At 42.0% G+C, this 18,707-nt stretch overlaps 1 protein-coding gene across 1 annotated transcript in view; it reads left to right on the top strand.

Moving 5' to 3' along the window:
* LOC141088192 (man(5)GlcNAc(2)-PP-dolichol translocation protein RFT1-like) overlaps window positions 1-18,707 on the top strand; it is a 64,546-nt gene that overhangs the window by 39,197 nt on the left and 6,642 nt on the right. Inside the window, exon 6 of the mRNA XM_073574117.1 lies at window positions 13,532-13,868. Coding sequence (XP_073430218.1) covers window positions 13,532-13,596 — 65 coding nt within the window. The 3' untranslated portion in view covers window positions 13,597-13,868. The remainder of the gene's footprint in view (window positions 1-13,531; window positions 13,869-18,707) is intronic.

Below are 18,707 nucleotides of genomic sequence, written 5' to 3'. Positions count from 1 at the left end.
AAGGAGAGGTAGTGAGTCTGATTATCAGACACCTGAGATTAATGATGATGACTGGCTGAGTGGAGTCACAGACTGGATATAAGGCTGCCTACGCCCATTCTCCCTGCGGGTGATTTCTCTGTGGTATCCTTGGAGTCCAGTCTGAATTCCTGCTCTGCTAAAGCTAAGTTTTCTTCCTTGCTTCTTGCATTTGTGCCTTGCTTTGTTTTTTCTGGATTTCAGCCAATCCCTTCTGGGGTGAGCTGAACTCCTTAGCTCTGTCTCCTGAAAATACCAGAGTGCTGATTTAGTTTTGAAGCTTAGTTGCTTCAGGGTCTTTTTCCATTTCAGCTTGCTGGCCTATGTTTTTGATAGGGTTTTTTGCCGATTGCAGACAGCAGCTTTCCTTTCCTTTCCTGTTTAGATTAGATTGGGCACCAACGTTTGCTAAGCGTATATTTCTATCTGTGTCAGTGTTTTTTCATCTTGCTTCACCGTCATTATATGTTGGGGGCTGCCTTTTACTTTGGGGTCTGCTCTGGGGCAGTTTAGATTTCCCTTTCTATCTTTAGGCTATATAGTTCTCCGGCTGTGTTCGAGGGGTCTAGGGCACCGTAGGTACCCCCCACGGCTACTGCTAGTTGTGTTGATAGGTTCAGGGGTCTGCAATCGGATAGTTGCCAACTTCTCTGGTTTTCTGGACGTAGCTTCTATTTTTGTGTCTGCTTCCTACGGTCACTCAATCATAACAGGAGTGGCTTCTTATATATTTTTTGCAAAAAACGTAACAACAGCTGCAGGGCCCAAGGCATCTTCACAGGCATGGTGAACTGGGGATTGGCTTGGACGCAAAACAGTGGAAGAAGCTGTTTTGTCACCTGCAGACAGTGTTCCTGGAGCCTGGGGTTTGGTCCACAAAGTCAGGTGCTTTGCTGCCACGTGCCTAATCATGCTGCTGGTGGTCAGGCTGGTAGTTTTGATACCCCTGCTGATGCGGGCATGACAAGTGCTGCAAATGGCCTGTTTGGAGTTATCAGCAGAGTCTTTAAAAAATAACCAGACTCGGAAAGATCTAACAGAAGGAATGGCAACTTCCGTCTTGTTGGTGTTACGGGTAACGGATGCACACCTTCTGTCTGCGGCCACCACACTGCTTCTTCCTGCCTGTTGGTGTGATATGCCTCCTTCCCCAGGCGTGCTGCTGTCCTCGCTCTGCATGTCCTCCTGGAAGGTTGGGTCAGTCACTATGTCATCCACCACCTCGTCTTCCACATCCGCAATCTGCTCCTCCTCCTGACTTTCCGGCAACTGTGTCTCATCATTGTTCACCTCAGGTGACCGTGGCTGCTCAAAGATTTGTGCATCGCTATATGGTGTATCATCTTGCCCCACTTCAAGTGGAGCGGGCGAGAGGAACGAATCTAAAAATGGATAACTGAACAGCTATTTGGAGTATCCGAGTGTGGTATCAGTTAACTCAGGGCACTCGGCATGGTGGCAGGAAGGAGGATCAGGGTGAGTAATATCTGGTCCACACTCACGGCTACTCAGACTTGACCATGTGGAAGACATGGTGGTGGTGGCTAAGTGACTGGAAGCATTATCCGCTATCCAACCAACAACCGTTTCACACTGCTCTGGATTCAATAGTGGTGTGGTGCGGTCCCCTAGAAACTGGGACAGGAAAGTCGAGCATGAAGATGTGGGTCTTTGCTGTGGCCCATTTTCAGCTTGGCCACGGCCTCGTCCTCTGCATTCACCATCAGCATCACATCCACTTCCTTGTCCCTTGCCCATTTTAAACGGACTACTGAAATATTTGAAAAGCTCAATACAAATGGATTTCTTTGGAGAAAAATTGGATGTGATAAGTATGCCTGCAAACCAAAGAATTTTCCACCACAGATACACCAGGCCTCAGCCTGAGATAACAGACTATTATTTTTTTGGGGGGGTTTGTGTTATTTTTAGAAAACACTACATAATGAGTAGAACAAGGCAAGCAGACAGAACTATGCAACGTATGCCTGCGAAGCAAAGATTTTTGCACCACAGAAAAAACAGGCCTCAGCCTGAGATAACAGACTGTACAAATTTTTTTTTATTTTTTGGATATAAAAGACTGCTGGATATAACGACTGACAGCCAGGCCAAAAAAAGGAAACCGACGTAAACTGGCCAAACTTTGAGCACACACAGATATGAGCTGCACGGAGATACCACAGCAAAAAATGTGTGGCCTGTATGGTTTTTTTTGCATAAATACTGCTTTATTTAACCAAAACTGACAGCCAGGCAAAAAAGAGAAAAAAGCCTTAAACTGGCCAAACTTTCAGCATGCAGAGATATGATATATGCAATGATCTATATATACACATACAGTGCCTGCAGGCCTTGCACTGATGTGTATACAGTCACGTACACTACCCTGCCTGCCTAACACTGGAACCTATATACTCAGGATTTAGTCCTTAGAAGGACTGTTGGTTTGCTCAGCCTATCTTTCTATCTGTGTCAGTGTTTTTTCATCTTGCTTCACCGTCATTATATGTTGGGGGCTGCCTTTTACTTTGGGGTCTGCTCTGGGGCAGTTTAGATTTCCCTTTCTATCTTTAGGCTATATAGTTCTCCGGCTGTGTTCGAGGGGTCTAGGGCACCGTAGGAACCCCCCACGGCTACTGCTAGTTGTGTTGATAGGTTCAGGGGTCTGCAATCGGATAGTTGCCAACTCCTCTGGTTTTCTGAACGTAGCTTCTATTTTTGTGTCTGCCTCCTACGGTCACTCAATCATAACAGAATCACCCGCCTGACCGCAGATCCTAAGGTACTCAATAGCAGGAAAGAATTGCAAAAAAAAAAAAAAGTGTGTATATTTCTTCCTCTATATCTCTGAGGCCGTAGGGGGATTTTTTTTTTCTCTCAATGGAGATAAAGCAATTGTCTGATCATGTGGAGCAGCTCGCTGCGGAAGTGCGGGGAATTTCCGCCTACCTTGCTCATTCACATGCTGCTGAACCAAAGATTCCTACACCTGATGTATTTTGTGGTGATCGGTCTAAATTTTTGAATTTCAAAAATAATTGTAAATTATTTTTTGCCTTGAAGCCTAACTCATCAGGGAGCTCCGCGCAGCAGGTTAAAATTGTCATCTCTTTGCTGCGTGGCGATACCCAGGATTGGGCGTTTTCTTTGAAACCAGATGATCCTATTCTGACTAATGTGAACGCATTTTTTCAAGCCTTGGGCTTGTATGACGAACCTAATGCCATTGATCAGGCTGAAAAGACCCTGCTGGCATTGAATCAGGGTCGAGATTCTGCAGAATTGTACTGTCAAAAATTCCGAAAGTGGGCGGTACTTACTACTTGGAATGATAATGCCTTGGCTGCTCTCTTTCGGAAGGGTTTGTCAGAAGCCGTAAAAGATACTATGGTGGGACTTCCTGTTCCCTCTGGTCTTGACGATTCTATGTCATTAGCCATTCAGGTTGATCGGCGTTTGCGCGAACGCAAAACTGCACGAGAGGTGTTGCCACCTGTAGAACAAATGACTGAACCTATTCAATGTGATAGAGTTTTCTCCAGAGAGCAGTGTCAGGAGTTCAGAAGGCGTAATAAGTTGTGTTTTTTCTGTGGAGATGCCTCGCATATTATTTCTGTCTGTCCTAAACGAGAGAAACGCTTTGGACACACGTTTTCTGTTGGTGGTGTTCAACCTAAGTTTCTTCTGGCTATTACTCTGATCTGCTCCCTGTCCACATTTTCCGCCAAGGCTTTTGTGGATTCGGGAGCAGCTCTAAACCTAATGGACTTGGATTTTGCTAAACGTTGTGGATTTCCTATGACAACTCTGCGGACGCCTATCCCTTTGAGGGGGATTGATGCTACTCCTTTGGCTAAAGATAAACCTCAGTTTTGGACCCAGGTGGTGATGCGGGTCGCCCCAGACCATCAGGAAAATTGCAGATTTTTGGTGTTGCATAATCTGCATGATACCATTGTTCTGGGGTTTCCCTGGTTACAAATTCATAATCCAGTTTTGGATTGGAAATCTGTGTCTGTGGTGAGTTGGGGTTGTCGGTGTGCCTTTAGTGAGGCTCCGGTGTTTTCCACCTCTCCTCAGTCACATGATGTTCCTGATTATTTGGCGGACTTTTATGATGTATTTAGTGAGAATGAGTCTGCGCCTCTGCCTCCTCATAGGAGTTATGACTGTGCAATTGAACTGATCCCGGGGTGTAAATTCCCCAAGGGTCGGCTCTTCAATTTATCTGTACCCGAGCACGAGGCTATGCGATCCTATATTAAGGAGGCGTTGGAGAAGGGCCATATTAAACCATCCTCGTCACCCTTAGGTGCTGGTTTTTTTTTGTAGCCAAAAAGGATGGATCATTAAGACCTTGTATTGATTATCGTGCCCTCAACAAGATTACTGTTAAATATCAGTATCCGTTACCCCTGATTTCGGATCTATTCTCTAGAGTTAAAGGTGCTTGCTGGTTTACCAAGCTTGACCTCAGGGGGCGTATAATCTTATTCGCATTAAGCATGGGGATGAATGGAAGACGGCGTTTAATACTCCGGAGGGACATTTTGAGTACCTGGTGATGCCTTTTGGGCTCACTAATGCCCCTTCTGTCTTCCAGTGCTTCATGAACGATATTTTCTGAGATTTTGTGGATAAATTTTTGATTATCTATCTGGATGATATTTTGATCTTCTCCAAGGATTGGGATTCTCATGTGGAACATGTTTGGACTGTGTTCCGGATCTTGAGGGAGAATTCCCTGTATGTCAAGGGATCTAAATGCCTTTTTGGGGTACAGAGGATTTCATTTTTGGGATTTATTTTGTCTCCGTCAACTATTGAAATGGATCCAGCCAAGGTACAGGCCAGTTATGATTGGGTTCAGCCCACTTCTTTGAAGGCCCTCCAGAAGTTTTTGGGTTTTGCTAATTTTTATCGGAAATTTATAGCAAAATTTTCTAGTATTGCCAAGCCATTGACTGATTTGACTAAGAAGGGTGCTGATGTGTTAAATTGGTCTCCGGAGGCTGTTTCTTCCTTTCAGGAGTTGAAGCGAAGATTCACCTCCGCCCCGGTTTTGCGGCAACCTGATGTCTCACTTCCGTTCCAGGTAGAGGTGGATGCTTCTGAGATTGGTGCAGGAGCTGTTTTGTCCCAAAAGGATCCTGTAACATCTAAAATGAATCCCTGCGCTTTCTTTTCCCGAAAGTTCTCTCCATCTGAACGTAACTATGATGTGGGGAATCGGGAACTGTTGGCCATGAAATAGGCATTTGAGGAGTGGAGACATTGGTTGGAGGGAGCTAAGCATCAAGTCGTGGTCCTCACCGACCACAAGAATTTGATTTATCTAGAGTCGGCTAAGCGCTTGAACCCTAGACAGGCTAGGTGGGCCTTGTTTTTTACACGTTTTGATTATGTGGTTTCTTTTCTTCCTGGAACTAAGAATGTCAAGGCAGACGCACTCTCTAGGAGTTTCTTTGCTGATTCTCCTGTGGTGACCAAACCTGCTACCATCTTAGGCGAAGGGGTAGTTCTTTCTGCCATCTCGCCCGATTTGAGACGTGCTCTGGAAGAATTCCAGAGAGACAAGCCTGAGCGTTGTCCCAGTGGAAAGTTGTATGTTCCTGACCAGTGGAAGAAGAGAGTGATGTCTGAAGTTCATTGCTCTGCTTTGGCTGGTCATCCAGGTATTTTTGGTACTAGAGATCTTGTGAGTCGGTCTTTTTGGTGGCCCTCCTTGTCTCGTGATGTCAGGAATTTTGTGTAGTCCTGTGGGACGTGCTCCCGGTCTAAATCATGCTCCCGCTCTAGTGGGTTGTTGACGCCTTTGCCTGTCCCCAAGAGGCCATGGACCCATATTTCAATGGATTTCATCTCTGATATGCCTGTCTCTCAAAGGATGACGGTTATTTGGGTGATTTGTGATAGGTTCTCTAAGATGGTTCATCTTGTACCACTCCCTAAGTTGCCGTCTTCCTCTGAGTTGGTGCCCCTGTTTTTGCAACAGGTGGTTCGCTTGCACGGGATTCCTGAGAACATTGTGTCTGACAGAGGAGTTCAGTTTGTGTCTAGATTTTGGAGAACATTCTGTTCCAAGCTGGGAATTCAGTTGTCCTTCTCCTCTGCCTTTCACCCTCAGACCAATGGGCAGACAGAGAGAACAAACCAGACCTTGGAGTCATATTTGAGATGTTTTATTTCCGCTGATCAGGATGATTGGGTTTCATTTTTACCCTTGGCCGAATTTGCTTTAAATAACAAAGCTAGTTCTGCCACTTTGATGTCACCTTTTTTTTGTAACTTTGGATTTCACCCTCGATTTTCTTCAGGGCAGGTGGAGCCGTCTGCCTGCCCAGGTGTTGACACTGTGGTGGAGAGAATGCACCAGATCTGGGACCAAGTGGTGGATAAGTTATCTCTCTCCCAGGAAAAGGCCCAGCGGTTTTCCAACCGACATAGGTCCATTGGTCCCCAGTTTAAGGTTGGTGATATGGTGTGGTTATTATCAAAAAATATTGCTATGAAGGTGGCTTCTCCTAAGTTTAAGCCTAGATTTATTGGACCTTACAAGATTTTGGAGATTATTAATCCGGTCTCTTTTCGTTTGGCTCTTCCTGTCACATTTAAAATCCATAATGTGTTTCATAAGTCTTTGTTGAAGAGGTTTGTTGAACCTGTTGTTCCGGGAGTGGCACCTCCAGACCCTGTATTGGTTGAAGGTAACATTGAATATGAGGTAGAGAAAGTACTGGATTCTCGTCTGGCTAGACGGAGACTCCAGTATTTGGTTAAGTGGAAGGGTTATGGTCAGGAGGATAATTCCTGGGTCTCTGCCTCTGATGTTCATGCCAAAAGATTGGTGCGTGCCTTTCATCAGGCACACCCTGATCGCCCTGGTGGCGTGGTTGAGGGTTCGGTGACCCCTCCTCAAGGGGGAGGTACTGTTGTGAGTTCATTTTCCCCTTCATCACTGAGGCCCGAGGAACTCCCTCTTCTGGTAAGGAGAGGTAGTGTGTCTGATTATCAGACACCTGAGATTAATGATGATGACTGGCTGAGTGGAGTCACAGACTGGATATAAGGCTGCCTATGCCCATTCTCCCTGCGGGTGATTTCTCTGTGGTATCCTTGGAGTCCAGTCTGAATTCCTGCTCTGCTAAAGCTGTTTTCTTCCTTGCTTTTTGCATTTGTGCCTTGCTTTGTTTTTTCTGGATTTCAGCCATTCCCTTCTGGGGTGAGCTGAACTCCTTAGCTCTGTCTCCTGAAAATACCAGAGTGCTGATTTAGTTTTGAAGCTTAGTTGCTTCAGGGTCTTTTTCCATTTCAGCTTGCTGGCCTATGTTTTTGATAGGGTTTTTTGCCGATTGCAGACAGCAGCTTTCCTTTCCTTTCCTGTTTAGATTAGATTGGGCCCCAACGTTTGCTAAGCGTATATTTCTATCTGTCAGTGTTTTTTCATCTTGCTTCACCGTCATTATATGTTGGGGGCTGCCTTTTACTTTGGGGTCTGCTCTGGGGCAGTTTAGATTTCCCTTTCTATCTTTAGGCTATATAGTTCTCCGGCTGTGTTCGAGGGGTCTAGGGCACCGTAGGTACCCCCCACGGCTACTGCTAGTTGTGTTGATAGGTTCAGGGGTCTGCAATCGGATAGTTGCCAACTCCTCTGGTTTTCTGGACGTAGCTTCTATTTTTGTGTCTGCCTCCTACGGTGACTCTATCATAACAGGTGAGTGGATTTTATATATCGTTATAACATTGTCATCAGATAAGAGCTCCTCCTATGCTGGGTATTGTGGTGCCACAGCAACCTGTAGCACCACAATCCCTGCTGAAGAAAGAAGACAGGAGAAAGAAAGTAAAAAGAGACCCTACAACTGTGTTACCTGATCCCTCCCCAATCTATCTTCGTGTCCCCCAATCCCCTCATCCCCCCTTCCCCCTACCTCCTCTCTTTACCCCCCTCCACCCCCCTTTGCGCCACCTTTGTGCGTACATTTAGCAGCCACCGAGCGTTAATTGGTGATGCAGTTCACCGATCAACACTTGTGCTCGCTTTTTTTTTACTCAGCCCCCTTTGCGCCAACTCTGTACACACATCCCACAGCTGCCAAAGTTTGATAAGTGACGCAGTTCACTTATCAGAGCTTGTGCCTGCCGATTTCTTTTTTTCACCCCCCCTTGCACCACACCCGTGCACACACCCAGCAGCCGCCAAACTTTGATAAATGACGCAGTTTACTTATCAGAGCTAGGGCCTGCTGTTTTAGACTTTTCTTTCACAGGTATTTTTTCTCCCTATTTGCTTTTTATCTTTTATCCTTTTCTTTTCAGGATAGTTTGCACCAATCACTAGCCTGTTGTGAGTTCATTTTCTGGTCCACCAATTGTGAGTTCTCCTGCCAGGTTCCCTCTGGTGGTAACAGAAGGTAGTGAGGCTGATTTAATCAGTAGAGATCTGCCACCTGATAATGAGGATGACGATTGGACCTCAGGAATCTCAGACTGGATTTAAGACAGCCGACTCCCTATTCTGGTGCTGATGATTCCTTCTAGCTTGTCAGGTCTTGGTTTTCAGCTCTGTTCCAGTCATCTAAAGTCAATTTTCTTTTTGTCCCTTATTAGATTGGCCTCTTTTTGCTCTGTCTCAGAATATTTCAGAGTGCTGATATAGTGGGAGAAGTCTAGTGACTTCAGGGTTAATTTTTCTGAAGCGTTGGACATTATTTTTGTAGGGTTTTTTGCAGATTGCAGACAGTGTCTTTCCTTTCCTATCCTTTCTAGTTAGTTTGGGCCCCATCATTTGCTCAGCCTATTTTCCTGCCTGTGTTTGTGCTTTCATCTTGTTTCACCGTCAATACATGTGTGGGGGCTGTCTTTCCTTTGGGGTCTGCTCTGGGGCAGTTAGTGTTCCCCTTTTCTTGTTCAGGCTTATGTAGTTCTCCGGCTGTGACGAAGCGTCTAGGATCATCGTAGGTATGCTCCACGGCTGCTGCTAGTTGTGTGGTTAGGATCAGGGATCTGCAATCTGCATAGTTACCAACCTCTCTGGTTTTCTGTGACTTAGCTTGTTTTGTTTTTTTTCTCCTCGGTGACCCATTCATAACAAAAGCCCCCCCCACACATACACATAGTTATCAATAAAGTACACCCAAGCACCATGTTCACAACAAAATGTCCCACTCGTCACGTTCGTCCCAACAGCGCTATTCATTGGAGCAGGTATATTCTTTCCTTGCCTCCGACACAGATTGCGAGGGAGAGGATCCCACATTTTTATACTTTTCTGATTCTTCATCGTCATCCTCTCCCTCCTGCGGAATTGCCACGCAGACTCCCCAGGACAGAAGATGAGGCACCATCCGCCATTGCAGAACCTGAACCAGCACACACCATTGTGGACCCTGTATGGACCTCGCCCCCCAAAAATCACGAGCCACTGATTCCTGATTTTGTGGCAGAATCCGGAATCAAGTTTGACACCACCGGCCTCACAGAAATGGACTTTTTCAAAGTCTTTTTCTCTGAGGATTTTATTAACCTCATGGTGGAGCGAACTAATTTGTATGCTCATCAATTTTTGGCGCAAAACCCCTGTTCATCATATTCTGACTGGTCTCCTTTAGACACAGTTGAAATGATGCAGTTTTGGGGCCTGGTCCTCCACATGGGGATCCTGAAGAAGCCAGAACTTTGGCAATATTGGAGTGTTGATATTTTATATAACACTCCAGTGTTCCGGAGGGTCATGGCCTGGACGTGTTTTGAGGCCATCCACAAATTCCTGCTTTATACCGATAATGCACAGTGTCCCGCATGAGATGACCCCCAAGTTTAGCCGTCTGTTCAAAGTTGGACCTGTCATCGAACACTTCAACAAAAAGTTTGCTGACACCAGGATTGAACCCCCTGAGTGTCCTCCTGCCCTGGGAGTGAGTGGGGAAATTTTGTGGGATTTGGTGCACCCACTGCTGGATAAAGGTTATCACTAGTGATGAGCGAATGTGCTCGCCACTACTCGGTAGTTGCCCGAGTATCACTGTGCTCGGTGTACTCGGCGAGCAACGAGAATTTCCGGGATTACTCGGCGGGAACTCGGGTCTCCACCCAGCATTTTTGGCGGACTTTAGAGACCCAATCACGCTGCAGGGATTGTCTGCCAGGCTATAAAAACGCCACAGCCATCTTTGTTGTGGTCGTGCAGTGATTGGCTAGCCGCACAGGGGTATAAGAGACCAGACGCCGCCCTGCTCGGCACATTCAGCTACTGATTGAGAGAGTGTAGGGGGAGTGGCTGCTTTGATAGGGTAATAATTGGGGATTTCTTATTTAGTGTGGGGTCTACCCTCCTAAATACTCACATCCAGCTAAACCAACAGTCCTTCTAAGGACTAAATCCTGAGTATATAGGTTCCAGTGTTAGGCAGGCAGGGTAGTGTACTTGACTGTATACACATCAGTGCAAGGCCTGCAGGCACTGTATGTGTATATATAGATCATTGCATATATCATATCTCTGCATGCTGAAAGTTTGGCCAGTTTAAGGCTTTTTTCTCTTTTTTGCCTGGCTGTCAGTTTTGGTTAAATAAAGCAGTATTTATGCAAAAAAAACCATACAGGCCACACATTTTTTGCTGTGGTATCTCCGTGCAGCTCATATCTGTGTGTGCTCAAAGTTTGGCCAGTTTACGTCGGTTTCCTTTTTTGGCCTGGCTGTCAGTCGTTATATCCAGCAGTCTTTTATATCCAAAAAATAAAAAAAAATTTGTACAGTCTGTTATCTCAGGCTGAGGCCTGTTTTTTCTGTGGTGCAAAAACCTTTGCGTCGCAGGCATACGTTGCATAGTTCTGTCTGCTTGCCTTGTTCTACTCATTATATAGTGTTTTCTAAAAATAACACAAACCCCCCCAAAAAAATAATAGTCTGTTATCTCAGGCTGAGGCCTGGTGTATCTGTGGTGGAAAATTCTTTGGTTTGCAGGCATACTTATCACATCCAATTTTTCTCCAAAGAAATCCATTTGTATTGAGCTTTTCAAATATTTCAGTAGTCCGTTTAAAATGGGCAAGGCAAGGGACAAGGAAGTGGATGTGATGCTGATGGTGAATGCAGAGGCCGAGGCCGTGGCCAAGCTGAAAATGGGCCACAGCAAAGACCCACATCTTCATGCTCGACTTTCCTGTCCCAGTTTCTAGGGGACTGCACCACACCACTATTGAATCCAGAGCAGTGTGAAACGGTTGTTGGTTGGATAGCGGATAATGCTTCCAGTCACTTAGCCACCACCACCATGTCTTCCACATGGTCAAGTCTGAGTAGCCGTGAGTGTGGACCAGATATTACTCACCCTGATCCTCCTTCCTGCCACCATGCCGAGTGCCCTGAGTTAACTGATACCACACTCGGATACTACAAATAGCTGTTCAGTTATCCATTTGTAGATTCGTTCCTCTCGCCCGCTCCACTTGAAGTGGGGCAAGATGATACTCCATGTAGCGATGCACAAATCTTTGAGCAGCCACGGTCACCTGAGGTGGACAATGATGAGACACAATTGCCGGAAAGTCAGGAGGAGGAGCAGATTGCGGATGTGGAAGACGAGGTGGTGGATGACATAGTGACTGACCCAACCTTCCAAGAGGACATTCAGAGCGAGGACAGCAGCACGCCTGGGGAAGGAGGCATATCACACCAACAGGCAGGAAGAAGCAGTGTGGTGGCCGCAGACAGAAGGTGTGCATCCGTTACCCGTAACACGAACAAGACGGAAGTTGCCATTCCTTCTGTTAGATCTTTCCGAGTCTGGTTATTTTTTAAAGACACAAACCTCTTCAACAAAGACTTATGGAACACATTATGGATTTTAAATGTGACAGGAAGAGCCAAACGAAAAGAGACTGGATTAATAATCTCCAAAATCTTGTAAGGTCCAATAAATCTAGGCTTAAACTTAGGAGAAGCCACCTTCATAGCAATATTTTTTGATGATAACCACACCATATCAACAACCTTAAACTGGGGACCAATGGTCCTATGTCGGTTGGAAAACCGCTGGGCCTTTTCCTGGGAGAGAGATAACTTATCCACCACTTGGTCCCAGATCTGGTGCATTCTCTCCACCACAGTGTCAACACCTGGGCAGGCAGACGGCTCCACCTGCCCTGAAGAAAATCGAGGATGAAACCCAAAGTTACAAAAAAAGGTGACATCAAAGTGGCAGAACTACCTCTATTATTTAAAGCAAATTCGGCCAAGGGTAAAAATGAAACCCAATCATCCTGATCAGTGGAAATAAAACATCTCAAATATGACTCCAAGGTCTGGTTTGTTCTCTCTGTCTGCCCATTGGTCTGAGGGTGAAAAGCAGAGGAGAAGGACAACTGAATTCCCAGCTTGGAACAGAAAGTTCTCCAAAATCTAGACACAAACTGAACTCCTCTGTCAGACACAATGTTCTCAGGAATCCCGTGCAAGCGAACCACCTGTTGCAAAAACAGGGGCACCAACTCAGAGAAAGACGGCAACTTAGGGAGTGGTACAAGATGAACCATCTTAGAGAACCTATCACAAATCACCCAAATAACAGTCATCCTTTGAGAGACAGGCATATCAGAGATGAAATCCATTGAAATATGGGTCCATGGCCTCTTGGGGACCGGCAAAGGCATCAACAACCCACTAGAGCGGGAGCATGATTTAGACCGGGAGCACGTCCCACAGGACTGCACAAAATTCCTGACATCACGAGACAAGGAGGGCCACCAAAAAGACCGACTCACAAGATCTCTAGTACCAAAAATACCTGGATGACCAGCCAAAGCAGAGCAATGAACTTCAGACATCACTCTCTTCTTCCACTGGTCAGGAACATACAACTTTCCACTGGGACAACGCTCAGGCTTGTCTTCCTGGAACTCTTCCAGGTTACTTAGGAATAAATTCATGGACTTTGAGTGCGCTGCCAGACAAATTTCATGATCACACAAGGTTACAAAAGTTAACCCTTTAATCCCTACACGTTTCGAAGCATAACACTTCTTCTTCAGGGGTTGACACATGAATACAAAGAGCTGTCATAGCATTTATACATCCTGAGTTCAAATTTGGCGCCATGAAAGACACGAGGTGCGCCGCAAAGGTCAAAGATCACAGTAGTATATCAAAGTTAACTGTTCTATAAAACATAAAATCAGTTATATATTTATTATATTTTACAGATGAAAAAGAATGGGGAAAGAGGAAAAAGGAAAAAATGTGAATATCAGAAAGAAAAAATGTAGGGATTAAAGGGTTAACTTTTGTAACCTTGTGTGATCATGAAATTTGTCTGGCAGCGCACTCAAAGTCCATGAATTTATTCCTAAGTAACTTTGTTGCGGTTCCACTGTGGGCCGTTGGACGTGCAGCAGGCTGACATATTATACAGGCTTTACTTTTTTTCTTAAAAGGTGAGTATAATTACTCCTATTATTTATACATTTTACCCGGATAAGACCCTATTGCGCTCTTGTCTCAACCATCTAGTGTATACTATTACTGAATTTCTCTGGCGGTTCCTGGAAAGTACGGCCGGTGTCCTGGTTGATTGAGCAGCAGAGGGTTCGCTTCAGTGGAAAAGGATGGAATACTTCCAAAATAGGCTTTCATCAAGGGAACGGTTAATCCTACAGACCATCGGTAACATTGGATATACAGCTCACAATGATGAAACTCCAGATGCATTTAAGGATGAAGAGACGAAGTTGTTCCGAAAAATTTTTACGAACTTCAAAGAGACTATGAAAGAAGAATTACATTATAGCTTGGATGCCCGGTTTTTATCCATCTATTTGGAGGAGAACATTTGCCCACGTGGACTAAGGTTAGTCTTCGATTCTCCTTTTCCCATGGACTCAGACTTTACTCAAGAATGGGATAAGAGTTTGGACATATGTATGCATAAAATGATACTATTATTATATAAAAAAAGATCCAAACTGGCTGAAATGGCAGCAGTTAAAGTGTTGAATTTTTCCAAAGAATTGGTTCCTTTTATTAAACATCCAGAGTATAAAAAAATTAATTCAAATGTAATAACGCACATCATGCAAGTTGAGCATGAGACGATTTTAAAAAAATCTAAGAAATTACAAAGAGATAGGGAAGACTATAGGATTTTTAATGATAACAAAAATAAGAATAAAAACACAAGTTGTAAAGTTAATACAAACCAAACTAATATTGTAGCAATTAATAATAACGAAACTAATGTGGGTAGTGATATGAATGAATTAAATGCTTCTGTAAAGATCAGTGATATTAACCATAGCACTAAATTACCGGTTCTGAAGACTAATGGATTAACCCCAGTACAAGAACAAACCAGTGGGGGAACCAATAGCAACATTTTTTCAAAACCTCCACAGTTAAAAATTACTAAGATGACAGCACCTTTGATTGATGCTATAAAGCAACTAGATAGCATCAAAAAACAGATGAAAGAATTTAATGGGATTAAAAATCTCATCGATTCTGCAAATCCTATCACTGATTTTAGTGAGATCATTACCCCTGTTCCTGTAGCCATTCCGTCACCTTCTTTAATTGAATTTCCAGAGAATACACAAAAATCTCTGTTCGATTTCTCTGTTAATGATAATGATATTTCCAGCACTCCAGCTAGTGAAACAGTTCTCATTGACAATACCAATTTAGATAATAATGCTACGGTACCTTTTTTACCCCGAATCTTGAAAAATACAGAAATAAAGAACTATTTCCCATCAAAAAATGGAAAAAGAAAAAATCCTATAGAGGAACCAGAGGGGGGAGAAAAAAAGAAAGGGAAAACAAAAATCTAAAAAGGAGAAAAAGTGGTTTAATTTCAGATGACGGTAATAACAATATTTTTAATTTATCTTCCTATATTTTAACAAAAGAAGAAACCAGTGTCTTATCCAAGGGACTGACTTTCTGTCCCACACATAGAACAAATGATTTTAACCTGTTCCTTGATTTGCAAATTTTCATTAGGAAATTAACGCTGAAAAGACATTTTTTAATGAAGGAATTGAATCCTGTCTCAGTAAATACTGATATTGATCCATCTGATAACGGAAATATACATCAGGATGATTTTCACTTGGATGTACCTATTAAATCCAAGTTTTATCCAATTGAAAGCAGGGGTCATCATCTTAATGTATTTAATGACATTGTTCAGAAGGAATTTAAGGAATTAAATTCCATAAAATCCAAGCATAATTTAACTAAAGGTGAAAAATCAGCATTAAAATCCCTAAAATCCAACTCTGATATAGTAATCCGTTCAGCTGATAAGGCCTCTTTCACACTTCCGTTTTTTACAATCAGTCACAATCCGCCAGGTTTTGAAAAAAAACGGATCCTCAATTTTTTTTTGAGGATCCGTTTTTTTCCCATTGACTTGCATTAATGGCGGATTGTGACGGATTGCTGTCCGTTGCATCCGTTTTTTGTGAGGATCCGCCAAAAGTTGCTGTCCGTCACCATCCTCAAAGATTTCAGAACGGAGCTTGTAACGTTTTTTTCTCTGGCGGATCCTCCAGACACTCATTTAACCCGAAATTCTTTCTGGGTGCCGGACAAAAATAAAAAAAATGCTCTCTCTCTCTCTCTCTCTCTCTCTCTCTCTCCCCGGCCAGCGATTCCTTTAAATCTCTTCATTTTCAGGATCCGTCTGAAAACGGATCCTGTGCCATCCGTTCGCATCAGTTTAGGACGGATCCGCTTGTCCGCCTTTTTGGCGGATTATAACTGATGCAAAAAACTGAAGTGTGAAAGAGGCCTAAGGGTGGTGGTATTGTTGTGCAGAATAGGTCAGACTACTGCAATGAGGCTTACAAAATTCTGTCTGATACCAAATATTATAAAAAAACCTCTTTTGTAGCCATTCTTAATGTTAAAACTAATTATGATAAATTAATTCAGGAAGGAAAAGAGAATAATATTTTTAACAAAAATGAATATAAATTTTTAAAAGATGCTCAGTCCCGTACACAATTCTTTTATCATTTACCCAAGATTCACAAGAATCTAAAAAATCCACCAGGGAGACCCATTATATCTGGTATTGATTCAGTTACTAGTAACCTGTCCCATTTTATAGATAGGATCATGGTTACGCATGTTCCATCATTGAAAAGTTTCATTAAAGACTCTACTAATCTAATACATTATCTACATGATATCAAATGGAAACCGAATTATATATTTTTATGTATGGATGTATCATCACTTTACTCCAATATTTCACACACCTTGGGTTTGGCTTGTTTTAACAAAATTTTAATAGGGGACAAGAGACTAACCAAAGAACAAAAAAGTTTATTTTAAAAGGTATGGAATTCATTTTAAAAAACAATTATTTCACTTTTGAGGGTTGTCTGTATCACCAACAGCTCGGGACTGCGATGGGCTCTAAGGTCGCACCAACCTATGCAAATATTTTCATGGGTATCTTTGAGGAGTTTCATATTTTTAAATCCAAATGGTTTAATAATGTTGTCCTATACAAAAGATTTATCGATGACCTATTTTTCATATGGGATAACTCCAATAATGATATTTTTAATTTTATTCATGACCTAAACATGAATAACTGGGGTTTGTCTTTTTCATCAATATCTGATAATAATGAAATCAACTTCTTAGATCTTACAATTTTCATTAAGGACAATTGTATTTTAACAAAAACGTTTTTTAAGAATGTTGATATTAATAGTTATATACCTTTTAACAGTGGTCATTATGGAAAGTGGCTCAGGAATATTCCCGAGAACCAGTATCGAAGGATAAGGAAAAATTGTTCAAATTTAGAGGACTATAAAAATCAAGCGAAAATCCTGATGAATAGATTTAATAAAAAGGAATATCCTGAGAATTTAATCATAAGTGCTTATAATAAATGTTTAAATATACCCCAGAATTCCCTGGTTAATGGAATAAAAAAAGCCAAAACTGATGATAATAAATTCACTACCAACTTTATAACACAATTTTTCATGGAGAACAAAGAAATAAGGAAAGTTCTTTGTAAGAACTGGCACATCTTGCTTAATGACCCACTTCTGCAAAAAGTTCTCCCTAATAATCTGAGGATTACCTTTAGGAGGGCTCCTAATATTAAAAATCTTGTAGCTCCCAGTCGGTTAAAAAATGAGAAAAAAACCCTAGTAACAACCAACAGTCCACCAAAGGGCATCTTCCGATGTGGGAAGAAAAATTGCGCCTGTTGCGTTAATATAACACATAGAACTAAATGGTTTAGATCAACCACTACGAATGAATCTTTTCCCATCCGGGAATTTCTTAATTATACTTCGGAATATGTGATTTATTTAATTGAGTGTGACTGTGGGAGACAATATGTCGGCAGAACCACACAACCGCTACATCTTAGAATAAATTCCCATAGGTATAACATTAATAAAGGTTTTTTACTGCATGGTCTGTCCAGACATTTTGCGATCAAACATGATAAGAACCCTCAAGGATTAAGGATTAGCCCTATTGAACAGATTCCCATTAACCATCCAGATAGGATGGGGCAACTAAATAGAAAGGAAATCTTTTGGATATATAGGTTGAATACTCTGAAACCCAACGGGTTAAATGAAATTTCTGAAGTGTTTCTTTAATATTCTCGCTATCTTGTTATCTGTAAACCTTATTAATGGGTTAATTTATCTATTTTATTGTCCAGTATTTTTATGAGTACTTTCACTATACAATTTTGTTAGTGGTCTCCCCGTACATTGTTGCATTCAGTTGTATTTTCTTTTCTTCTCTTTCCCCTTCTATTCCACTAGGTTCTTCTTTCCTCATATGAGACACAATGGGTTAATTTTCCTTATGGTTTTTATCAATTTATTCCTGTTAGTCCGGTTTATATACTTAAAGTACTCCGGATTCTCAAAAATATTTTTTAATATAAAAATTGATTCTCATTTTTACATATATTTCACAATATTAAAAAATGCTTATTTTTACATATATCTCACTATAATAAAAATCGTTCAGGATTATATATGCATTCAGATATATTCCCCTTTTTCAATGTTTTTTATCGCATACAAATTTCCCCCACCCCCCCCCTTTTTTTTACTTTTTTTACTGTCTATTAATTGTGGTCCCCCACTAATATTCAGGTTCTTTTCTTCATTTCCACATCAATACAATGGGTTAAACATGTTTTTAATAATCCACACCTTTACGCTTCCAATATTTCGGATCGTATTGCGCCTTTTGAATTATATATTTTTACATCTATTTTTAAATAAATTTTCATGTATATGTTATTAAACACAATGGGTTAATTTTATCCATATATTCTTCGTATTACTAATATAATTTTTCGTTTCTGATAATTTTTTCCTGGTTAACTGATTAATTTTTCTAAAATTTTGTATCTTCATTTTTTCTTGGGAATTAAATAACTAATGCGTTTTTTCGTTTTTGTATGCACAGAGACATATTTCTTTTCACTCTTTTTCCTTTTTTACCCATGGGTTAACTTGATTCCTTGTTATTTCTCTTTCATAATCCTCCATGCTCTTAATGTCTCCCTATTTTTAACATATTTTTAACAAATTAAATATATATTTTATTTTTAATATGAATATTAAGTCTACATTATTATATTATCTTCCGCCCTTACTGGTGATCGATCCCGTGATTTTTT

The sequence above is a fragment of the Dendrobates tinctorius genome, unplaced genomic scaffold, assembly GCF_039654945.1.
Source record: "Dendrobates tinctorius isolate UK_male_01 unplaced genomic scaffold, ASM3965494v1 ptg000038l, whole genome shotgun sequence".
NCBI lineage: Eukaryota > Metazoa > Chordata > Amphibia > Anura > Dendrobatidae > Dendrobates > Dendrobates tinctorius.
This window is presented reverse-complemented; position numbering and strand designations above follow the sequence as displayed.